This window comes from Lytechinus variegatus, chromosome 2 (genome assembly GCF_018143015.1).
Source record: "Lytechinus variegatus isolate NC3 chromosome 2, Lvar_3.0, whole genome shotgun sequence".
NCBI lineage: Eukaryota > Metazoa > Echinodermata > Echinoidea > Temnopleuroida > Toxopneustidae > Lytechinus > Lytechinus variegatus.
The window spans coordinates 56874773-56900864 of record NC_054741.1 but is presented as its reverse complement, the minus strand read 5'-3'; the positions used below and the strand labels follow the sequence as shown (position 1 = coordinate 56900864).

The 26092-nt window shown below is 36.4% G+C and overlaps 2 protein-coding genes across 2 annotated transcripts in view; both read left to right on the top strand.

Annotated features, from left to right (window-relative positions):
• Positions 1-2522: 2522 nt before the first annotated feature.
• LOC121408442 lies at positions 2523-11265 on the top strand. The gene is made up of 4 exons (XM_041599917.1): positions 2523-3192; positions 4606-4902; positions 8972-9103; positions 10524-11265. Exons 1-4 carry the CDS (start codon positions 3081-3083, stop codon positions 10820-10822), a joined length of 840 nt encoding a protein of 279 aa, XP_041455851.1. The 5' UTR covers positions 2523-3080; the 3' UTR covers positions 10823-11265.
• Positions 11266-18595: 7330 nt separating this feature from the next.
• Positions 18596-26092, top strand: part of LOC121406873 (P2X purinoceptor 4-like) — a 142831-nt gene continuing 135334 nt past the window's right edge. Inside the window, exon 1 of the mRNA XM_041597743.1 lies at positions 18596-18708. Within this exon, the coding sequence (XP_041453677.1) occupies positions 18596-18708 (113 nt within the window). The remainder of the gene's footprint in view (positions 18709-26092) is intronic.

Sequence of the window (26092 nt, the reverse complement as noted above, 5' to 3'; positions counted from 1 at the left end):
GTAACGGTCCCCTATGAAGTTTAAATTCAACTTGATTCCTATCGATACATTGAGCTGGATACAACTCATGATGGGGGGGGGTGCTTCACAGAGTTTTAGTATATGACTTCAGTGTCGCACCGAAATGTGTTGCTGTGTGCCGTATGGAAGGAATCGCCGCATTGGTCAAATTATTTTAAGTTGACGCGCGTTACTTCGTATTAATCAATGAGATTGCGCGTTACATAATTATCATGTGTGTGTCAATACTATATGACTTTAACTTACACCTAACTCTTTGTGGAACACCCCCTCCCCGCTATGTTTTGAATTAATTGTATTGAACCTTTGACGAATTAATTGCACAATGTTGCATTTATATTACTTTTTTGTCTCATCTCGACATTCAAGACTGTTATATAAAATGAAACGGGTAATAAAATTGATATCCCGAAGTATATTCATATCACACGATAAATCTAATGATTTATATTAACATTGCTATCATCATATCTATATCTATGAAAAGTCTGTTTGTTGTGGATAAACGCTTTACCTGAATGTTGAAATAAATATGGTATACTCCTAACCGTTTTTTCAAGCAAAGAGTAAGTGGGATACCTTCCTAGGGACGTAGTCTTAACAAAATAACGAAGAATCAAGAGATTTGCGATCATAAAACCTTATTTTTTTCTTTAATAGTACCAAATGTGACAGTGACACCTGCCATTCCTACTGTATCAAATGTGTCAGTGACGCCTACCATGCCTACTCTAACCCAACCGTTTCGTTCTCGTACGTACGTCGCGTCGCCATCTCCCAATGACTGCATGATGGCTCAACCTCTCTGGGTGAGTGGTTCGCTCAAGAATGCTAGGCGGTGTGGGGTGATCTGTATGCAGGATACCAGATGCTCTTCATTCGACTTCACCAAGGACTCCTTGGACGGGGACAGAGGGCGCTGTGAACTGTTCACAGAAGAAAATGGCATGATGACAGCAAAGATCAGATGTCGCCATTACACTCTTCTCAATAAAACATTGTAATGCATATCGTAGATATTGAAATGATGGTGTTGATCGAGTTTGTGAGTTTATAATTGAACCTACTTCTGGGGACATTTTCCTACATTTTACATATTAACCGGGGACGTCCTCGGTTCAGATAACCATGACATCCAATTCCTAAATTAATTTCAATCCACTTCATTTAGTTAATTAATGATAACTATGTAAAAACTAAAGATTCTTTAGTTAGGCTATAGGGGAGTTTGGAATTAAGCATCAAGGTGAGCGAACTTTGCTCACATATAGTAAATATATATGTCCAAACATGAGCCCGATTGGTGGATTTAATTTGAACTTTTGAGTGTATGAGACCGCGCATGTCCCCACTTTGGTGATTAACAATATTGGAGTCCCCAATAATTGTCAAAATGCAAAGGTGTGTGTGTTTGTGTTGGGTTGACAAGGATGTGTGCGAGGAAGAGGGGAAGGTAAAATATAATTGATAGCTGTTATTGATAGTTGATATGAGTAATATCCCCATCATCAGATGGAGGTCTCCCACATTTCTATATATATATGTTCAGTAATTAAAGAAACATGTATGTATAGATATAATTTTCACAGTACAGTTGATATTTTATAATGATTTATGTACATTATTCATTATGTTTGAAAAAAATATTTGCCATTTATGTAGTATTGAAAAAATCATTATACTTGTATAAACTTTGTTTTTGTTTTGAAATGTGAGAAATAAAATAAATCAAATCAAAATCAATTATTATCGTCATCATAATTATAGATGTTATACTTATTTTCATCATGACCATTATTTTCGTAATTGACAGTTCGTTATTTCAGGCAAAAATGACGTAAAAACCATTAGGGACATAAAAAAGGGAAAATTATATAATCTATGCCAATTTGTTTCTAGCATGTAGAACTTTCTTTGTTTAACGGATGAGTAAAGAAAATAAAATAAATGGACCTGCTTACCGTTCGAGAGTCATATTATTTTGTTAATTTATGATTAAGCAAATTTACAGTCATCCGTTTCATTAAAATCAGAATAGTTGAGATAGCGATAATATATTCTGCTTTCAGCTCCACTTAATGACACTCCGTTGGGAATTGTAAATCATTGTCTTGTCATTTTTGTTTGTTTAATGCAGGCGTCTGTATTTTTGATGTAGTCTTTGTACGGGCAATGATCGTACTTTTTTGACGTGCAACGGAGTAATAGTTCTAGTCAAAAAAATATTTCACAAATTTGATAATTTATTTATTATTTTGGTCACTCTTTCCTTTCTTTGTCGGATTGAATAAATTTACGGAACGAAATACAAGGAACCCAGATTGAAAAAAAAAATGTCAACCATTCTGCGCAAGACTATCTTCAACCTTGATTCATATAATTTGGATCAAAATATAAAATGTAGCATTTCAAATCCAGCGAGATACTATACCCTGAGTTCGTTCTTCCAGATGTGGTCTCTGAATACTAAACACAAATTAAAACCTGTTTTTAATCACCCAGTTTTTAATGATCGAGAGTAAAGCATTGATATTGAATTTCAGGTAATGACCTTTCTTTCGGAAGCTCCTAAACACAAAGAGATCCGCAATTGTCTTTCTTGGGAGACGATGAATTAGCACGCGATTATTATTATGGACCCCGGAAATGGACAGTAGTGTCCTATTTTTTAGGTCTAAAATCGTTAATTTGCCGCTATCATTAGTATTCAATGTGTGTTCTTGATTTACTAATAATGGGCAATACTATGATCTGATGATGGTCCAATTAGGTCAATGAAAAGCATTGGAAATCGGATGACAGCCCCATTAACCATTGCTGATAACTAGTCTAGAATCGTTTTGCTGTTGACCGGACGTTGATCTGTCAAGTCTTCGATTTCTGCAGTTGAAAAATTCAGAGGAGTCCGAATCGGAATGTATGAGATATTTTGAGTGTGATTTTATTGCACTCATCACATTTCAATCTTCGAACTATAGGACATTAAAACACTATTCCTGATTATTCAGACTGTATCAGATCGATGAGAAATCATTTTTTTATGTGTGTGGAATTTGCGAATGACCATAATGGTCACGGAATATAAGAGGAAAGCGTGGAAAGAGAAACCGGCCTTGCTCATTTTCATCTTGCTCGTCTCTTCGCTTGTAGCAACCGCTTATCCTGCTCAATGTAAGTACACTTCAGATGAAAAAATGTGAATTATTTTTATTGCTAGTTTTATCTTGTACAATCAATAATCAATCAATCTTGAATCTTGTAATTGTGAGAGTGGAAATTAAAACAATTTATCAAGATAGATTAATCATGTTAAAGAAATTTGTTTGGTAGTGAAAGGTGTCAGACTACTTTATTACTATTTCATCAATCGCTACATAAGGAAGATATTAAACCAATTTATCTAGTGTATTAGTGTACTACATGAACATTTAAAAATTAGATCTATATGTCTGAACTGACATGTTTCGCATTTTGTGATTCAACGGAAAAAAATCAATTTTATTGCGAACCTTTGGACGAGTTTCCTGCTTGTTTTAAACTAGGAAGCAGAAACCTTATATCTTTGATGATACTTTTCTTTAATCATCCGACGAGCAAATGCAAAAGGTGTTTGGACCCCCCTCCCCTCCCGTGGAAAAAAAATGGATGAGTTCCCTAGGCGCCAAGGGTGGTACATGCCCCTATGTGATATATATTCCTATATGGGATATACATGTATGTTATAATATTGTAATAAAGTTCAATCATTATTTTTAGTATAGTGTACTTTCTAAATGATATAATTATAAATCACCCTTTGAAAATCTATAATATATGATTTCATCAGTGATTTTTAGTTTAATTAAAAGGAGTTAACAATTTGTATCAATCTTTACTCTTTTCGTGTCATTTTGTCTCCTCACAGGATTAATTCCGGTGTCTACCTATCCTGGAGACTAATAACCGATATCGTCTTTGGAATCTAATGAGAATAATAATAATGATAAGAAAGCTATTCAAAATTCATTATTTGTTCAATATTATTCTTATTACCATTGAGATTTCTTCATCTTTGTTTTTATTTACTTTTGTACAATTATGCGCAGCACCCATGTTAAACATCATGTTATCGTTATCGTCGTTGTTGTTTTGTTGTTGTATTTATTCTTATATCATTTAATTATGCCTCTGTTTAATTTGCTTTGTTTTTTATTTTTTATTTTTAGTGTTGTTATTGTCTGCCAGATTCGAAATAAAATTAACCAAATATTGTTTCCGGTATGCATATTATTTATACAACCTCATGATAATGATTATTTTGCAAATAATGCGGAATTCATAAATTTGGGTTCATCACAGATTAAGTTCATAACCGAATCAATACTTCAAACATTAAACATACATTTAAGATGTTTTCTGACTTCTCTTGTTTAATTATGCAAATCTTGAATTCAATAATCAGTTGATATTATGGTTACCATAACAAATTAAGTACCTAAACAAGTCTACGGCCAAATCAATGTATCTCAATAATCTGGTTTCGAATCAGAATTTGAACTGTGCGGATATCAAATAACTGTCTAATTCTATCAATTTTCTATGCAGTCGCGAACTCGTGCCCAGATGGGTGGGCACACCCTTCACCCGATTCCAATCGCTGTTATAAGCTACTAGCCGATGGGAGCACAATGAAATGGGCCGAGGCCCAGGTAGCGTGTGAGGAACCTTCATTACCTGGCGGCTCTTATCTCTTCGTTCCTTCATCTTTGGAAGAGGAGATTGTGATGCAGTCCATCTACCAATCTGCAGTGGCTGATTCTGAAATTTGGATAGGATGTTCTGATCTTGAAACGAACACAACGTTTATTTGCTACCACGAGAACGAGGTCTTAACTTACAAGAGTAAGTCCAATCACATCAGCTGCTTAAAACAATCATGAGGTCAATAAACTGAGAAATATGTTATTGAGAAAGCTTCATAATAATGCAGGCTTAATAATAATAATAAATAATAGTACATTTCTTAAATACGCATAACACCTACAGGTCTCTATGCGCGAGTGACTAAATCAAACATTCTGAAAAAAGGTGGGTTTTTAATTGAACTTTGAATTTCTCAAGCTGGGTAATATTTCTTAATGTCGATGGAAGAGAATTCCATTGTGCTGGTGCAGCTTTCTGGAAAGCCCGATCCCCATATGATTTGGTCTTGACAGTAATTTCAGAGAGAAGATTTTGTGAGCCAGAACGGAGATTACGCTTAGGTTTATGAATCTGGACAAGTTCTTGAAGATAAGCAGGGGCAATACCATGAATACATTTGAATGTTAATATGAGAAGTTTATATTTGATTCTTGATCGAATGGGTAGCCAATGAAGGTCAGATAAAATAGGGGAGATGTGTTCAAATTTTCCTTTTCGAGTTATAAGTCTAGCAGCAGAAATTTGGATATGTTGTAATTTATCGAGAAGCGATTCCGGTATTCCGAATAGTAAACTATTATTATTATCTAAGTGACTTAAGATGAAGGCATGTACTAATTTTTCTGTTGTTTTCCTATCAAGATATTTTCTCATTTTCCCAATTTTGTGTAACCCAATTGCAGCAGCCTTACAAATATTGTTAACATGGGACTTCATTCCTAATTCATTCTCGACAATTACCCCTAGATCCCGTGCCTTGGAGACTGGCTGAATAATAGAACCAGCAACATTTAGAGTTGAGACATTATCTGAGTTTCTGTGACGCGATGTTATGTGCAAGATTTCAGTTTTCTCAGAATTCAACTTCAAACCATTCATAATTGACCATTTCATAATTTCATCTAAACAAGACTCTATCCTAGGGATAATTGAACTACGGTCCTTATCTGAGAACATCATATATAACTGGGTATCATCTGCATATACAATTCTGCTCATACCTTGCTCCTCAATAATGGATTCTAGAGAAGCAGTATACATTATATAACACAGCGGTCCCATTACAGAACCCTGAGGTACGCCATCTGACAACGAAACTGGTGCAGATGACACACAATCAATTACTACACTCTGAGAACGATTTCTAATATATGAGTTGAACCAGTTCAATGCTAGACCTGAAAAACCATATCTGGAGGACAGACAAGATAGCAAAACATCATGATTAATACAGTCAAAAGCAGAAGAGTAATCAAGCAACACAAGAAGTGCTTCCTTGCCCTTATCAGCCGTTAGCAGGAGGTCGTTGTAGATACGAAGCATAGCTGTTTCAACACTATGGTCCTTTCTATAAGCTGATTGTGTTTTGCCATACAGATCATTGGATGAGAGATAAGCATGAACCTGCTTAGCACATGCCCGCTCAATTATCTTACCAATGAACTTCAGTTTAGCTATCGGCCTGTAGTTTTTCAGCACCTCAGGATCTAGTCCAGGTTTTTTCAAAAGAGGATTGACATTTGCCTGTTTAAGCGAATCTGGAAAGTGGCCATTTCTGAATGACAGGTTACCATGGGAAAGATTTAATCAATACTTACCGGGTAAAGGTAGTTAGTTGGCCAGGGGCTGGAAAATATGACAAGCAAAAAAGCAACGTTTTTTACCTAAAATGTAAGGTCAATTTAATCCCAACCAAATTGATGACAAGCAAAAAAAAAATCACCCAAAATGTAAGGTCAAGATATGTGTATTATTTCGATTGTGAATGGTGTATCTTTCTCCATCATAAAAGACCAAAAATAGTAGGGGGACATTTGATATTTTATCTCCCTACTATTTTTGGACACGCCCCCCCTGTCCCCCTGGGATTTCATCCCATGGTTAGTTGGGTAAAATAAGGAAGAACGCTGCTGTGTAAAAAAAATGCTCATACATGAAACAATTTACTTACAAATAACGTGTCTGTTTTGATGGTGGAAATGAGACCTTTCCTATTCAGTCAGTCGGCAAGCCCTGAAAAAGTAGCTTCTTTTATCCAAGTGATATTCATGACAAGAGGGTTTTTGCTCTAAATATTGACAAAATTTCATGTTTTTGGTATCTTTGTAAATAAGAAGAATCATTGTTTCAGGTCATGTGTTTAGATTTTTAATAAAATTTTGTAATATAGGGGAAACTTTTGATCTAAAACATAAAACAAAATAATTTTTTCATGCAACAAAAGTTGCTGTTTTCACACTTAATTTCTGTTTGAGCATGATTTTTAAATTATGATAAAGCTGAAGATCTAAGCTTTAATATGATATGATTTTTATAAGAAGATGTATTTTAGATGGGTCAGCAGCCAGCTTTTCATAGGTCAAGTACATTTAGCAGCTCAAAAACAAGAATACTGCGCTCTGATTGGTCATAGAAACCACACACCCACACAAATTCCAATGTTCCCCACACTGGGCCTCTGCAAGGTCACACTCACCATGTGTCTCTTCAAATTACCCGCGCCTGTTGTTTTGAAAACATTATTTAGCCAATCAGAACTCTAGATTTTATGTTACTCAGAAATTTCAGAAATCTCGTCTTGCATCTTGATGGAAAAAGCTGGCTGCTGACCCATCTAAAAGATGCCACATATCAAGAGTGATATTGTAAGAAAGTATAGAGTTTGAACTTTCTGATGATATAAATAATGTTTATGCCTAAAACACAAAATGTTGCACAATTTGCAAGACTAGTGAAAACAGAGGAAGAAAATTCTGATTGATGCATCTTTTTAGGTAAGAAAAATCATTTATTTATCAAAATAAATAACCAGTATAAAAGAGTAACATTTACTCTTTTCCATGGTACAAAAATAATCAATATTACTCAAAGAGAAAGTGTTTAAATTCTTTGAGAAAAAAGTCTCACAATTCACGAGATATTGCAGGGACATGAATTCAGCCACGAGAGGACTTGCATAAATCTTGCTCATTTGCTCATTAACACAGGGGCTTGCAGACTGACTGTATTTTCTTTTCACGACAATTTTCAGCTCGCTTAATTGTAACATTGATTATCTCCCTTCGGCATGTCAGAACAGATTAGGGACACTGGCCTTTATGCCCCCATTTCGTTTTTTTAACAAGTCCTACATGTTTATTCACAGTGCATATAGCAAATCTGTAAAGCGCTTAGAAACGTCGTTCCGATGGATTAAGCGCTATATAAAAGCGGATTATTATTATTATTATTATTTTTATGAATTTGGTGTACGATAAAACAGCAGTGTGGATAAAATGCCTTGCTCAAGGGCATAAGTGCAGTGCCGGGAATCGAACCCGCCATCCTCGGAGCTCCAATCAAGCGCCTTAGACCACTCGACCACGGCACCTCAACCTCCACTCTTGATCATTGTTTTAAAAATGTAATCGCATTCGATTTCTATTTTATCACTTTGATTTTTAACCCCCACTAGAATTCAAGAGGAGAATCAACTTCCTTTACACAGCACAACATGAGCTCGTTATTCACGTAACACCACCCAAGTACCTCAGTCTGTATATGCACATGAGGGACGTACCAGAAGATATCCAGAAGGGGGCTGGAACCCCCCCCCCAAAAAAAAAAAAAAAATGATAATAACAAATAAATGAATAATAAATAAAAAACTTGACCCACCATCAGAGTAAAAAAAAAACTTAGTCCACTGAAAAATCATCTGAAAGGTGAAAAAATTGTCTCAATGAAATAAGGAAAAAAATTTGCTCAAAGAAGAAAGGAAAAAATATTGCATTAACCCAAACTTCCAGCCCCCCCCCTGTATTTAATGGTGCGTTTCTTAGAAGTGAGTGACTTAAACTTCAAATTAATAATATTTTATATTCTTTTTCATTAATTCTTTTGTGAAGATCGAAGTATTCACATTCCTTTTAAAAGAGGTTATCGGTGGGTTCTAAAATCATTGACTAAAACAATGCGAAAGGTAACGAAGAAGACATTGTATCTGGCTTGCATTCAATTTCAAGAAGTCGTCAATTTTTTCTTTCATCCTTTTTTTTTGCTGTTTCAGATTGGAGTCCTGGAAATCCTGATGAAAATAAGTCAGCGAGTAAACAAAATGGCGCCACAATGAATATCCAGAATCCGACCAGTGGATGGGTGCAACAAAATAAAAACTTCGAAGGACCTACTGTATGTGAACGTAAGTTGATTTGCCATCTTATACAATATCGTAATGCGCCCAAATTTTGAAGAGTGCAGATATGACGGATGGAGCAAAACTGTTAAAAAGATTGTATTTTTCATACAAAAAAATCACAGATTTTGAAATATAATAATTTCCTCTTCCTTTACCTTTTATTTCTTTATCTTGAATTTGTTTTTTTCTTCAATTTAAGAGTGCATTAAAGAAACACTCAAAGTGGAAGCTACTTGAGAACAGTATTACCAGTAAAAATCACACATTTTGTACTGTTAGTTTCTAGTGTTGTAGATTATGCAGGGTATGTTAAAATATAATATTGTTTCATACATTAGGTAGATTATTGTTTGCTTCAGATGTTTGCAAATTATTTGACTGATGGATATGTATTTTTTACCATAATCCAGTACTTGTCGTAGTTTATACTTTTTGTTACAATATATTAATATTTTATACTAACAATATGACCCCATTGGAAAATGAGCCTTTCGTTTTTCATGGGTTATCTTGTCAATTCTTCAATTCTTCAATTTCATTGTATTCTCCTGTGATATTCTTGACGAATGAAATCAATCAATCAATTTTCTTGGTCGTGAAAAAACATTTCATCCCTTGATTCTTTGTGGAAATTATAATGTTTGCGTTTCAACATATTTACCCCCCCCCCTCGGTATTTCTTTATCACTTTAAAAAGATGTTTATTTCAAACTTATTTTCATCAAATTGATGATTCTATATGAGAAAGGCACAATGAATATTAAATCCTGGAATTTGCATGTAAAATCGTAAAATACTTTCACTAAAACACGCTTTATTTATATACGCCGTTGCGGTTTAATGACTAACGCATAACAACAATAATAAACATAAAAAGGTGGGTGACTAATACTTCTGAGGAATTACCAAATCGTTGAAGGAGGTTGTAAAGATTCAGTACAGGTAACATTCATAGGTCTGCTGTTTATGTTATCAAGTTAACTGTGACCATAGGAAGGTTTGGCATCAGTTGAATGTTATTTGAATTTATCATTGATTTTGTTTTATGTAGATCTACCAATTTCTCATGGTGCATTTATATCATCAAATCTCCACAATGCAGCTTTAATACACTTCTAAAGTTTATACCCATCACTGGATCAAGAGGGAACGTGCATGTTTATAATATTTGAAATAACAACTAGTGTTTTTCAATCAATGTTTGTGAAAAAGTCAATACCCAATTAACAGAATTCCTGATATTTTACTTTAGAAAAGGGCCAGGGTCAGTTTAAGCCAACTAATGGGTTTATTTTCATTATTTTTTTTTAGATTATCAATTAACCAATGTTTGCACTCCATTCATCTGTAAATTCAATTTAATTCAGATTGTGATTTATTTCTGACATATCTTCTACGGTCATTGTTCTCTCTTTATTTGCAGTACCGGCTACTGAACACGCCATCTCATCCTTTTCTCAAACCTACGTCATCAAGCACGACACTTCGACGGGTGTTGCGTTGCAGGACTGGTGTCAATCGAGTACACCAATTAAGGAACCTTTTGGTGTCAGGAGCGGGACAGAATGTGGCGCAGCTTGCAATCTTTGGAGAGGGTGCTACTCCTTCAACTTCATCCGGCCTCCGGGACAGCCGGGGGAGGGGCGTTGTGAGCTGATGGGGGCTGACAGCGGGGATATGCACTATGAGGAAGGATGTAAATACTTTGTTATGAAAGGATAGTGTGTTACATACTTCATCGATTGACAGTTTAGATCTAGGCTAATAGGAGGGCCTATCACTATTTCATAACTCAATCTTTATTCTAGTTATTGTACAAAATAGTTGTCTTTCCGTTGATGCCTACAATCAAAGTTTTGATTGTAATAGTTTGTTTAGGTTTTGGCAACTAGAAATATTTGATTTTTCAACACTCTACTGTAAACAGGTCTTAGCCCTCGTGATTTAATTTCTGGTTCGAGTAAGCCACATCATTCAGATATCTCCAATCATTGTTAGTATGGCATGCTCATTCAATCATTGCTGGTGCGTGGGCATGGCTTCTTGTACAAAAACACAACAGAACTCATAAGGATCATATATTTCGAAATATTTTTGAAATTTGACATGATTTACTCTCACCATCCTGAAATGATGCGCAAATTCTTTGAAGATTAATAAACTAAAAATGATAAACAACTCTTCGTCAGGAGGTTGCAATTATTGACCTAGTTTGCTCCTGGAATCTAGAACACATAATTAAATCGATTGTCGTATGGCAGATTATGGAAGGCAAGAATGGAAGAGAGGCTATCAGGAGCGAACTATGTAAATCGTGATGGCTAGCAAACACGCACATACAGTTTATGCACGCACTCACACAAGCCCACTCACCCCCACCTTCGCAAACACCCCAACACCCCCCCTCCCACACACACAAACACGCCCTCATACGCCCATTTAAGTCCACCTGTCTTCCCTTACATAGCGGAATGCGAAATTTACAAGGACTAAAACAGAAGGGGCGGAGAGGGGAACGTATATAGGAAAGAGAGATAGAGAGAAAGCGATGAGGGAAAGAAAAGGGGAGAGAGGGTAGTACGGAGAAAATTCTTGTACAGTGCGTCCCAGAAGAAAAACGAAACTAGGATTTCCACATATTTTTCTTGAAAGTAAAATTAGTTGTGATATTTCATTTACATCTTCGTACAATTCAATTATTTCTCTACATTTTGATACCTAAAATGTGACGAACGTGACGAACACTGAACGCGCGCAGGAAAAATTGACACGATCGATTCGTGATGCGACAGTCGCGCTTATTTGACTATTAACTTGTAAGCATTTCTTTTGTATTCTTAGTTAAGTTTCTCTCGCTGATCCTGAAATGAGTGTGGATTCAGATTAACACGTGAGTTTCTATGCAAATCGTTTCTAATAGGTCTCATTATAATTATATTCATTGTCTGTAACCTGCCATGCTTGAATGATTTGCTAAGCTGTCGAGATTCCACTCTTACCATAAGTATCAGATTCATGTAGTAAAATCATATTTAAAGGTAAGTCCACCCCAGGAAAATGCTGACTTGAATGAATAAAGAAAAATCAAACTAGCAAAGTGCTGAAAATTTCATCAAAATCGGATGTAAAATAAGAAAGTTATGACATTTTAAAGTTTCGCTTATCATTCACAAAACAGTGATATGCACAACTTGGTGACTCAGTCGATGATGTCCATCACTCACTATTTCTTTTGTTTTTTATTGTATGGATTATACAATAATTCATTTTTTATAGATTTGACAATAAGGACCAACTTGACCTAACCATACAGTATTAAACAACGCTATTTCCACATGTTAAGGGAAGAATTAATCGTTGTATCACTTGACAATGAGGAGAAAATTAGAATATTTCATATAATAAAATACAAAAGAAATAGTGAGTGGATGATGTCATAGTCTCCTCATTTGGATACCAGCCAGAATGTGCATATAATTATTTTGTAACATTAAGCGAAACTTTAAAATGTCATAACTTTCTTATTTTAGATCCGATTTTGATGTAATTTTCAGCGTTATGCTCATAGGATTTTTCTCTTTTTATTCAAATCAACTTTTCGATGGGGTGGACTTGTCCTTTAATGATTGTAAAATCTATCTTTGGAAACGGGCTTTCTTTTTTCGTGGGACGCACTGTATATACACGTACCATCATCTATCACAATTTGCAAATCAAATATATATCTATCCTGCTTAAGGATATTAGCCATGAAAAATGTTCAATATAAATTGAATTCATGTTTCGTATCATACCTTATATCAATGGCAATCTCATCAACAATATCGTTTTCTTTCAGACTCGAAGTTCCCAGATCGAGTTCTGCAAGACACCAGATGATATTTAATTTGCATCGATGGTTTTCATCACAACCAGATAGATTTCATCAACAGCGCCATCACCCAAAAACTCCTTGAAAACGAAACACCGATAGAATACTGGTTTCCTTTTTGTCCTTTATCTATTTTTTTGTCCAACTTAAAAAAAAATCAGGCGATACAGGTAAGATTTCCCTCTTTAGTATTTTTTAAAATTTCGGCTGAACTTGGTATTAGTATTAACATAAATGCATGTTGACATAGAATAGACTATTTATACTAACCGTAATCAACCTCTCTCCCCCCTCTCTCTCTCTTGGCTCACCTTGTACTCACATCGTTTTTTTTCTCCCGTTCACCATCCGTCTTCTATCTTTTCACGCACACACAGACGTGTGCACATACCCACACGTTCGTTTAAGGTATGAATACAAGTTTATGAAATATGAAGTTGTAAAGTACGTTTGATGTTTTTCTACCGTTGGCTCTTTTTCTTCTTCGTCATAATTTGGCGATTCCCAAACTTTTTTAGATTCTCGCGTTCATGTGTCTCTAAAATCTCTTACTATGTCGACTACAAAGCTGCCTCCGGGATGAAATTTAGTTTATTGCTGCATAATAAGATCCCCAAGCATCAGGTGCTTTTGAACATCTTTCGATTCTCCTTTTATACTCATTCGATGTCAATTAAATCGTCTCTTTCTCTCTCCCTCCCTCTTGGTGATGCTGCTCCCCTCTTCTTCTACTTCTCGAATCCCACAGCTCACCAATTTAAGAAGGGTCCGTTTCTTAGTTACTGTCTGATCCAATCCAAGATCTCCATAATTTATCCCATTAGGCCCATGAAAGAAAAGCAGCCAGTTCGTGTCCCTAATCAAATACTGTCCACCAATCTAGCATCTTGCTCGCTTCTGTTCATTTCCTCCTGCCTGTCTCGAGGCATTTACCATCCCTCTTATACGATATTTTCTCCCTTTCTGCCATCCTACCAGGTTAAGAGTCGCCGAAGATAGTGGCATGTCAGGTCTAGATGGCGTGACTATACCGATGAGAAGGGTTGCACCCATTTCTTTTTTCTTTTGTAATGTTCCATCGATCGAACATTGACTAGCAAGAAAATAGCGGTAGATGAGGAAACACGGCGCGTTTGAATTGAAAATTTTAGGATGTGAAGAGATTTCAGTCAAACCTGCTTAAAATGTGTATGATATCAAATGGTAATGTTGATCCTTAACTCATCCTGTAAAAGTACAGTTGTCAATACCTCTCCACCCTCTGGGATCTGAGGGAGTGAAGCTATTCCGGGGGATATTCAACGTTCCCTTCTTTCATAAAGTTTTATTGTAATTAAAAGTGTAAGTGTGTGAAGTTTCCGTCAAATACTTTGACTGCACTGGAACTTTTAAGTCAGCACATCGCAGGCAAATTCAGTTATTTCAGGTGATCACAGTCGGATTATATTATTGTTAAGTTTGTTGCTGACATTCATTTTTTTTTTTTTGGGGGGGGGCGTCACTATCTTGCTGGAGGGCAGGGCGGGGAGATGCATGATAACAGAATATACGTTAACCGGCTGAATTTTTCGCTCTCAATACCAACGTCAATTCCTACTCCAAACTTCATCACTCGCCCGTCCCCCTCCCCTTCTCGATGGTAGGATGTATTAAGACACCTATACAGTGTCAAGATGTTTTTATACCACATTGTGAACTACCTCTCCCTTGAAGAGATTCATAACGAGTAGCCGGTCCATTGCAGCTAATAGCAGAGTTGACCTTCTTGTTTTACCGAGTATCTCTTCAATTTGACCAATTACACCGCTCTATCACTTATAATCCTGCAGTGGTAGCGCCTTGATCATGTTGGTGCACTCAATGAATTACCTGAATTAGGGGGCGCAATCCCTATTATCATGAAGCATATCGTTAATAATTTATGCAGACTGTTAGCCAACTTAATAGTATGGAATATATATTGCTTTGTATTAGCTGCCCGACACAGCAGTAAACATGAAAATCATTATGCAAGCCTTGGTCGGGGAACAGAATCTTAACTTTTAATGCAAATGATGTGAAAGGTACCCCTATGCTAGAAAATTAGAATACAGAATTTTTTTCTCAAAATCATTGTTAGTTTTTGATAATGCAAAAGAAAGAGAGACACAGAGTGGGAGAAGGTAGAAAGAGTGAATGAAGGGAGTGTGTTTGTATTTTCTATCATCTTCCACCACCATTCATTTTTGTCCTTTATTCCTTTCTTTCTTAACACCCTACTCCCTCTTTCTCTGTCATAAAACAGACCTGGGGACCGTTTCATAAAGCTGTTCGTAAGTTAAGAGCGATTTTAAGAGCGACTGGTGATCCTTTCTTACACGCTTGACCATCGCCAATGAAATATACCATTTTCCACAAGAAAGGATCACCAGTCGTTCTTAAAGTCGCTCTTAACTTACGAAAAGCTTTATGAAACACCCACCAGTGCACTGTCTACAACACATTTAGACAACCTTTCCAATTTAGAGTCATCCTTTACTTACAAGTTTGTGAGGATGCCATGGGGGCGCTATTACATGTAATTATCGTTCCTGACCCGAATGTCTCTGTCTTATGGACGTCCGTCCGTCTTCTTAAAAGCTCATTATCCCTGATTATAGCGTGTATCTGCTTATTTTCTGAGCAGGCCCCTTTTGGCCAGCCTTTGGACACAGCTTATCCGAGCTTAGCTCTGTGCTTTTTCATCGCACCAACATCATCGTGGCGAATGTACGAACAAAATTTTGAAAACGAATCTTTGCATTTGCTAACAGAATGTGTTAACGCAAGGTTTTGTGTGGTGAATAATCTACACAATGCTTTATTTCCAAGTCGAGAATGAATAGAATGTTATGAACATATAGTATTTAATTACAATGATAATTCCATATTTTAATATTTTCGTTTGATAATCATCACAAATAAAGATTTGCTTTATTTAGAGAATAATGACTATATTTTCTGTTCCTGCTTTTGAAACTTCACTGGCGTAGAGATGGTTGGGCCGAGAGAGGGGTGCTCATGCCCCCCCTTCCAAAAAAATAAAAAAAAATAGTCACGACCAAGAACAAACAAGGAAAGAAAAGGAAAGGGGTAAGGCTGAAATATGATATTATTTTTCGAATATTATATTATGTAAACATTATGTCAAAATCTATCACAAACCTGGATTTTCGTATAAAAAATTTCGAGAAAAAAAAATTCGCTATCAAATTTTCATTGGTTTTAAGCGATTCGCCATATCGGGCCCCTAAAAATATTTTGGTTATTACGCCACTATAATTATTAATCAGGCCTACCTTTTCAGAAAATGGCTTGTACGGTTACCTAGTTTAGACAAAGATATTCTTCGGAATGGTTAAGAAGGGTTTATTTATCTAGCCAAAGCCCAAAATATAAAATTTGCCGGAGTGCATTTTAAACTTATTCGACAGATTTCCTGGATTCCACTAGCAAGGATCATCACAATTTAAAATCTGTTTTGTAATGAAAGCATGCATGCCAGCATGTTAACGAAGAACTCCCCTCATCCAAACTCAGTCCATTACGGAATTTAATTCATTAAACAGCAAGCGAACGTTGTTGTGCGTGTACCCCTGTGTCTTGATTGAATTGAAATCAGTAGCCATGTTCCGAACGTCATCATGTCAAATCTCAGTCCCACGGGCTTGTTCCCATGAACGTTTACTCACATCTGGCATGGAAACAATCATTTTGTCAATTGATATTTGTGACGTAATAATTCTCAATTATGGGGATGGTAAGAGCTCTATCATGAAATATGGATATATTGTGCTGTACCACAAAATCATTAAACCTTTGATGATATCCTGAATAATGCGAACACGCCATTCGATGGTCTTCTCTACTTGCTTCACGTCTTATGCTGATAGCAAATACGTCACAACCTGCGCACGCAGCAAAAAGTTAGCGCTCCTGCTTTTATATGACTTCGTACCGCACTCATCGACGAATCAGCGTCGAGGCCTGAAGATAGCGACAGAGCAACTCATACACGCGTATGCTCGCCCGTTACCAGTCGTGCTATCTATCTTTGATAACGCCCTCGTTAGTACTACTTTTTTCCTTCGAACTTGTCCTATATTTCACGTGCGTAGCTGAGAGAGTGGAGGGGACACTGACAAGCTCTTCGAAGTTGTAGGGTCCATCATTGAGGAATTGTTCAAAAGGACATCTAGGGGCACATGGTGACAGTTCTTCTCTGCACCGTGTGTTCATTTTTGGCGACCAGCGGCTCAAATGAGTTCCTTCTTTTCATTAAACGAATAATATGGGAGGACGATAATGTCGTTTATCGTATCGTGTGAACCTGTTGGATTTGTTGGAGAGCAGTAGAGCTGTAGGCCTATAGTAGGGGTGCCCTTTGGTCGTGTGAGACACATCGGTTACACCAATTTCCGATTTTCCCCTGCATGTTTTAGTCGGTTTGTCAAGACTTAAGTCTACGAATGATACAATGAATATTCCCTGCCATGGCCATCAGTGGTCATCGATATGACCATAAACGTATCATTGATATATTTGGATTTATTTGTTATAATCGTGATGTAACCAGTGCTCATTTTGTGTTGGCGTGCTTTTGACGGAATCGAAATCATCGTTGGATTGAGAATATCGCGACGTTGAGATCCAACACGTTTTTAGTTACAATTGTTTTCTGTATTTTTTTGTCCGACATTGTCTCGCATCGAAGCCCTCCATGTCGAATCCTTGAGGGAAGAAATCTAATCTGATTATTACATTGAACATTCATAGGATTATACCCCGACGGCTTCCATTTTAGGCGGGTGATTCCGGCCGTGATCGTGACAGGACATCACAATTCGTAGATGCACAAGGCTCCGGTGAGGAATAAGGGAAGGATCGAATGATTAGCAGCGACAGGGAATTCATGCATTCTCCTCTTTCATTTCTCGTCCAAGACCACTTTGCCTCGTTTGAAATCTATACTTAAAGTATTCATGAAATGTGTCTCCCGTGTATGTTATGGTGATGGAAAACAGGATAGTTGGCGAAGATGTCCTAACTGACAAGAAATATTTCGCGGAGAGGTAAGGATATTTTAAAGTGAACTTCACGTAATTGTGTGAATTGTGGACTGGTAACCTGAAACTACATCAACACGACGATAAGCCTTGTTGCTCTTTCCGGACAGCAACAAATACAATTTGTTTTCTTTTCAAACTTTATAAACGTGACATCACCCTACCGCATTCGTGATCAATACTCGAATTTAATTCTACACCTCATTTCTTTAGTCCAAATTTTTAAGATAATTAAACCAAAGAAGTGAATTAGTTCCAAGCAAGAAAGTCTCCAGAGGACATTTTGGAAATATACAGATTCCCAAGGCCATTGGTTCGCCATCAGTACCTAAAACTCATACAAGTTATCCAGGAATTACTCAAAACATTTTTGAGTAATAAACTCTTCTGCTGCGAACATCAACACTCTTCCGCACTTTGGGACCTTCCATTATCACCTCCAGAGTCAACCTCATTGCTTCCTATCGTTCTTTTATCTCGGAGACATTGATGGACGCCAAAATGGGTTCGGGAACGAAAATTACGGCGCTTTTTACGTCCATGTCGGACACCTTTTTCGATTACGACACACCTAAGATGGTGCAGATCAAGAGTAAAAAAGTCGGCGCCATCAATCGGCTCGTTCAGATGGGCATCATCTTATATGCTTTCGGGTGAGTTTCATGAAGCAATTGCTTTGTTAAGCCTTTACCTGCTGAACGCGACAGTATGAATATCGTCTTGTTTTCATTGTTCATTCATGAGAGTTATAATCGGATTGCATTAATGCGGTTCCACCGGTATGGAAATATGAGAGAGTCTAGTGCACATTTCAATTTCCCGGAGTAATGTTTATTCTAACGTCACTCCGATTTACCCAGTAATACAAGTGTGAGTGTTGGGGACATCTTGTCATGTCCGTGTCTCATTTGGATTTCAATTTTCCTGGGTTTAACAATGTATACCTTCATAAACTTTTTCAAGTAATCAAACTACTGGAAGCCAAGTGTTCCGAGTAATCCCGATGACTGCTATTGTAGTCCCATTATTTTTGATACATGTGATCACCGATTGTCAATGTGATGGGGAAGGCGGGGTACGTTGAGCCACCCCCCCAGCCGATAATGAATGAGTCTGACATTGTGGTGGTGCCATATATTGATGACCAAAATTATTGCATATCCCCTAACCCCACCATATTGTTTTCAACGTTGAAACCAAAAATAATTTTTGAGAGGAAAAAATGAAAAATTCATTCAAAACATTAATAGAAAAAAAGTGTGATATAGATAAGTGTTTTTTAACCAAATGCATTTATAAGTACAATAAAGGAACAAGAACAATATTGTTAGTTCATGCAAGTATGGATCTTCATTCTTGTCATATGCTTTTACATGATTAATGCATAAGAAAGGTGTGGATGTGAAAATATCGCATGAAGTTCGGTAGGTTGAGCCAGCCAACATGCGGCAAGATGAGCTATGGTAATTCATAGTGATAAAAATATTGAAATGCCATCGATATGCAGGCAGAAAGGACCAAATCACAAGACAGTTGTTTTACTTTTAGAGGATGTTAGTATTTATAGAGAATTAGAAAGTGAAAAGACTTTAAATAAAAAATTGCCATGCTGGTTCTTGTCCCATACCTATTGTACAAATTTATTGTGGCTCAAATTACCCCAGTAGGTAGCTCATCCTACCTCATGGTTCGGGAAAGTTGAGCCATTTGAGATCTTTCCCAAGAATTAAGTTTTAAGGCAAGGTACTTATTTCTACACGATTATATCATATAAGTTTTAACATGAAAAAAGCAAAAAATTGCTCAACTTCCCCAAATTGCTTTCCCATAAATAATGATGATTTGAATTTGCAGTATGGTTCTCACGGCGATTATACTCCGTTCCTACTATTCGTTCCCTCCTGAAATTTGTTAATATTCCCTTTTTATGAGTGTTTCATGGATACCATACTTAGTCAACTCGATTCAATACTTGATTTCATTTCAATTCAAATATAATACAAAGTCATATAATAAGAAACAAATTTAAGGTTTGATATACTAAAGAAAAGCAGTATAAAATAACGCACATGGAAATGGATACAATGGGTTCCACTAAGAATAGTGCTTGTAAAGTATGAATCCCCCTTAAGAATATCGAAATAATTGGGTATTATAATGCACGCTTTTATAATAAGAAGGAAAATAAATGCGTATACTGTATAAAAGGGAGAAAAGGGAATACGAAATTTTGCTCATAACAGATCACACCCCCCCCCCTCTCGAGGGACCAACGGACATTTTCATTAATGCATCTCACCCGGTGGAAGTTTCCTTCGAGTACGTGTCTCCCCCGCCCAACGATTGCCTAACCTGAAAATTTTAACCTTCTCCCTTTCTTGTCATTGATTTATAAAACGCCATCGCTGGGGTTTCGCTCCTGGTCAAGTGGAAGTGTCGTAGGACCATCCCTCGCCATCATTATCAGTGTAGCTACGATCGATCCATTCAACTTAATTGAACGTAATGATAATTTTCTGACTTGTAAGAATGCATATACTTAGTAATCAAACAATTAAAATAGCCTCTTGTACTATTTATAAAAAATATCATTTCGGCTGAAATAGATTGATAATGCGTATCGGGTTCGTCTTAGATATGTTGAACTCGCAATCCTCATATTCAATTAATGAATTATAAAAGCTCCTGTTTTATCGCTAAATAAATAAATTGTAACTTGCTGGCGAATGTAGGAATGCAGTTTACAAGTAGCAGTCAGGGTTAGGGTATGCTGGTATTGAGACCCACCTTCCTCAAGCACGCGACGGGGGGGGGGGGGTCTGCAAATTGACCCAAAACCGCCAAAATTAATATTTCTTTCCTGTACTGTTCTACACGTATATATCTTCTTCTTTTTTCTGTTTATACCCTCTGGGGTTTTCAAGATATTGAAGGAAAACATTCAATTGGACTGCATCATTTATGTGCTGCAGTTATTTCGGAAGCGCACTTTTGATTGCTATGTTTTAAATGTTTAAACAACTGCCATGTTTAATAGAAAGGTTCATGTTACAGGCCTATACGGAGGAAATGTGAGGGAGAGAGAAAAGAAGAGAGAGACAGCCAGAGAAAGGGGGAAGGGGGTGAAGGAAGAGTGAAGGGGTGTAGTGTAAATTTCGATTGGTTTGCAACCCCGAAACATCCAAACTCCCGTACCACTTGTTGTCCATCTATCTTTCTATCTATCTATCTATCTATCTATCTTTCTACATGTATCTATCTATTCATCCATCTATCTAACATCTATCTATCTTTCTTTCCATCTATCTATCTAGCTATCTATTTAGGCCTATTTATCTCTTCCTGTCTCAAACTTTCCATCTTCTTTTCCCTACCAGTCTTGCAATAAATTGTTTAATGGTATTTCATTACCTCAATCATTTCCTCTTTCAAAAGTAATCATTACTCTGGTTTTTTTTTATTCAATTCGTTGAATGGGCGGCTCTAATCAAGACAATCATAATGGTTAAATAACCGATGTCAATTTTTATCAATGAAGGTTTTTAGTCAATGTGAATGACGATCGATCAAATCAACCCAATTTCATTAACCCGGTACAGAAAAAAAAGGATCGACATGAAAGACGTGATGTAATTAATGCATGCTCTGTTACGGATATTCATTCTTCATGCATACATCTACGAGGTAAAATCTTTCATGCTTTATCTCATAAATAACAATTAAAATGTTATTGAACGTCTGAAATAATCAGCACAGCCATTGTTCGGACAGGGATTGAAGTTATCTCTACCGAATTAGTTTAACCTGATATAATGAAGAGTCATGATCAGAATGATCATAATGAATTTACTTATAAAGAACAACAAACAAATCATTCAGATTTCACAACAAATCAAACTCGAAAGATGAATTATCAGATTAACATACGGTTTGAATGAAAATAGAGGTTAATTACGCTAGGAAGCGAGTGAAATACGCCGATCATTAAATGTCATACATTCCGATAAAGGTTATATGGAAGGGGGAACTATCAATCTTGTTACGATCAGTTTCATAAATTGTATTGTACCGAAATGAAGAAAAAAACTTTCAAAAGTTACTCTGATTGGCTGATCTCAAATTTGTATTTGTAGTGAAATCGAACCCTGATATGACCGCTAGGGAACCATGGAAACTTTTTTTTTAAATGAGGCATGGGGATCTAAAAATCTTGAACGAAATTCTTCTAGGTTTTTTTCAAACTCCTTCAAATGTGAAGGTTCTTTCAGTCCTGATGAAGTAATGTGTACAGTGTGCGTGGGTATGTGTGTGTGTGTGTGTGTGATATGTTTCGGGGGGGGGGGGTTTCATGAAAGGACTTGTCGGACGTTTTATCCGACAAGTCCCATTTTATCCGAAAGTTACCATAGGAACAGTGCCTCTCAGTCAATCAAAATCATAGAAAGATGTCAGATCTTACAACTTGTCGGATGAAAATATTGATGAAAAGCTCCCCAGGTTGATTAAAATAAACATCAAAGAATTTATTTATTTATTTCCTTTTGTTTACCCAGGGTAACCCCACCAGTCGACTAAGCACTGTTTTTCTGAGTGGCCCTGCATACAAGTAACAAATACATACATATAATAAGCACAAACAATGAAAAAGTATTAAACAAGGAAGAAAATAATTATGTTCTAAGATACAAGCAGCGTGCAGGACATACACACAGACATACTGAAATACATGTGTGTATGTAGAACAAACAAGATGACAATCTTATTTTTTGTTTTACATTTTCAGAGAATATAAGCCTAATTGATCGGCTTTGGTACTAAATTCTTTTCTTAGGGGGTTGCAAAGATTTAAAAAAAAAATACTTTTCTTTAGAATAAGCAGTTGTCCCAAAATGAAGGCTTTCCGTAATACCAAGCATGGTGGCCGTCTCCTTTACCCAATTAGACTTATATGGTCAACAAAATCAAAACTGTGTCATAAGAGTGCGTGTTTTAATGTTGCCAATCAATACTTTGAAACATGTTAAATTTATTACAACAATTTTAGTAAAGTTGGTAGATTGCTGGAAGTGTTTCGAAGAAAATTATATCCAAATAAAGAATTATAGTGTATTTGCATAACCTTTTCACGAGATCTGAAAATGATTTTTAAGACCGTTAGACCAGCCTGAATGCGGTTTTGTGAGCTATTTAACAAGCTGATCACCCTAAAAGCATTTCAAAGTGTTCCCAGATTAACTGAAGATCAGGCTTACTTCTGGCCCCGTCTTACAAAGAGTTATACGATTGATTCAATCAATCATATCTCTAAGGAAATCCATCAGTGTCATAATTTTTTCTACACTAAATTTGCATAATGTCTTTTGTAAACAAAGGAGAACACACCAAATAGCCAAGAAATCAATGAATTTATGAACAAACGTCATATATACATGTATAGATCATTTTTTGAACAAATATGCATTTTATAATTATGTTTACTTTGCTGGCTTTCCATAGTTGCGATTGATTGGATCAATCTTAACTCTTTGTCAGATGGGGTCCAGGTCTCGTCTCTTTTTAAGGTTTCACCGATGCTTTCTTGTGGAATGCAGAATGAAATCTTTGAAACACATACGCTCTTAGAATAGTTGGGCAAAAAATTCCCAACTTCTAACTAACCCTGCATGCATGGGGTACATATTGTCCACACAACTATTGGTTAGAATTTGTCCAAATCGGGTAATAAAAAGTAACAATTGGGTAATGAATTTGCTCGATTGGATAATAATTGCCCAGAATATAGATATCTTTTTACCAACATATAGTACCCAACAGAGGGGACAGTATGTTGCCCAACATTTTAAGTGCGCAAGATAGCGTATGCATTCAAAGGACAGGGGACTCTTGTTACATATTCACAAAACGTATTCCCCCCATTTTTTGGTACACCATGCCGACTCTTTCATTTAAAAAAATACTACATTTTAGACATTAGGCTGAAATATATCAATAATAGGCATAATTATTGACATGATATGAAGTAAGAGAAAAGAAATCTGAATCGTGGAACAATATCGTGTTTGCCCAATTAAGCATATTTTTCAATGACATCTGATTCACTTCATCCCCATGCTCTTTCCTTATTTGCACGACGAAAGTAAGAACTACAGTCATAATGTTATTATCAGAGTTTGTCAGAGTTTGAGGTATGGTACAAGATGAACAGATCATTATCATACTGAAATGCTTTACGCTGCATTATCATTCACGGGAATGGACCGTACATTTTGGTCAGTATATTACCATTCTGACTTACTAAATAAATCATTCCTAAATTAAAGTTTGGTCATCAGTCTCCTTGAGGCTATAGCTAATTTGCTACCGATTCAGATGTGGTAGGGGCATAGACCAGTGGCATAATGTGCAGGAAATTATGTGAGGCTGCGTCGAATGGATTTAACAATTTCTAAGAAAATAGCATGAGATAAATCATAAACCCAGCGCGCACTATACTATGCGATCCGGTGCGACGCGATGCGATTATTCAATAAATCGCATTTTGCATTAAATGTGACATTTCCAAGAATCAAATTATTTCATTTAAAGTTCGGCATAATGTTAGGAGTAACAAAATCATCATAATTATACTTTGCGACAGGCCCTGCGTTCGGAGTAAAAACTGATGATGACGTCATGACAATTTGGAATTGATTTTGCTTGTATTCCGAAGTCCTATCGAATTCGGAATTCTCATTGCTAAGATTTTATTGGTTGGAATGTTCTATCAAATATTCAATTTCTTTCAGATTCGAATCGCAACGAATCACATTGTGTGCGAATGGACCTTTAAAATAACAGAGAAGTATCATGTCGCGGGAGAAAGAGAACTCGGCTTGATGTTAGGGTCAAACCGTTGTTTATTACAGTGAATACCTTATTCTTAAACACACCTTTTCGGTTTAAGTTTAATCTTAATCATTATTTTCATTATGATTGGAATAGAGCATAGCCTCTTGAAAAACTTCACTCGTAATATTCAAACATATTCATTGAGTTAGACCATGGATTGGACGATTTAAACTGCAACCATATTATGATATTTTGGATATCAGAGATTGAATCTCGAAGGCATACATAAAGATGCAGAAATTTTTACTTGCATGGGTTTTCAAAGATAATTTGGTGTTTGAATGGTTTACGTAGTTTCTGGTGATTGCCATTTGTGAATGTAATACCTTGGTCACATTTGCTCTTCGGTGGCCGTACGGCGAGTCGAAAACAATCGTTTTATTCATTTTCAGTCAAACGACCTATATATATAGCTGATACTGAAAAAAAATGTTAAAATGGCTGTTTTCGACTCGCCGTACGGCCGCCGTTGAACAAATGTGACCAAGGTATAACGATTCCGCGTCTTCAGATATGAGGCATGCTGTCATCTAGGTCATAAATCCTTCCCTTTTTCTTGAAACCCTTTGCTCCTTTCCCCTTTTCTTCCCTCGCCAGCAAAATTACAATCACCCTGGCCAAACCTTGGTAATAAAAATCCATTAAAAAAATTGCATTTCGTCTACCAACTGACCATCAATATCCTGCAATTTAAAGATGCTTTTACATACACCTTCATCTTCAAAAATCAAATGCCAGGCAAATTCAGACTGTCCATTTTCCCAAAGCGGGTCCTCACCCATTCTTATGGTGAATACAGGGTCCAGTTTCTGAAAAGGGTATTGCCAGGACCTGTTATCCAATATATTATACGCGATGCTGCAAGTAGGGCACCTGTCATTTTAGGGTGTTTTCGCGAGACGACGAATTTTAGAACAAAGAAAATAGTTTTAATGTCAAATGTCCTTCGTTACTAAAGGCAGAGGTCTTTATTAAAATTAATGAATCAAATCGACAGTTTCGTTCACAACTCTGGGAAAACGACATATTTGCAATATCTCGTCAGCTAAAAAACTTTCGACCAAACTTCTTATCCGGTTCACCAACTTTCGACAAAGACCTCCCACCTGCTTTTTTGTCATTTGTCGGGAATTTTCAATACATCAACTG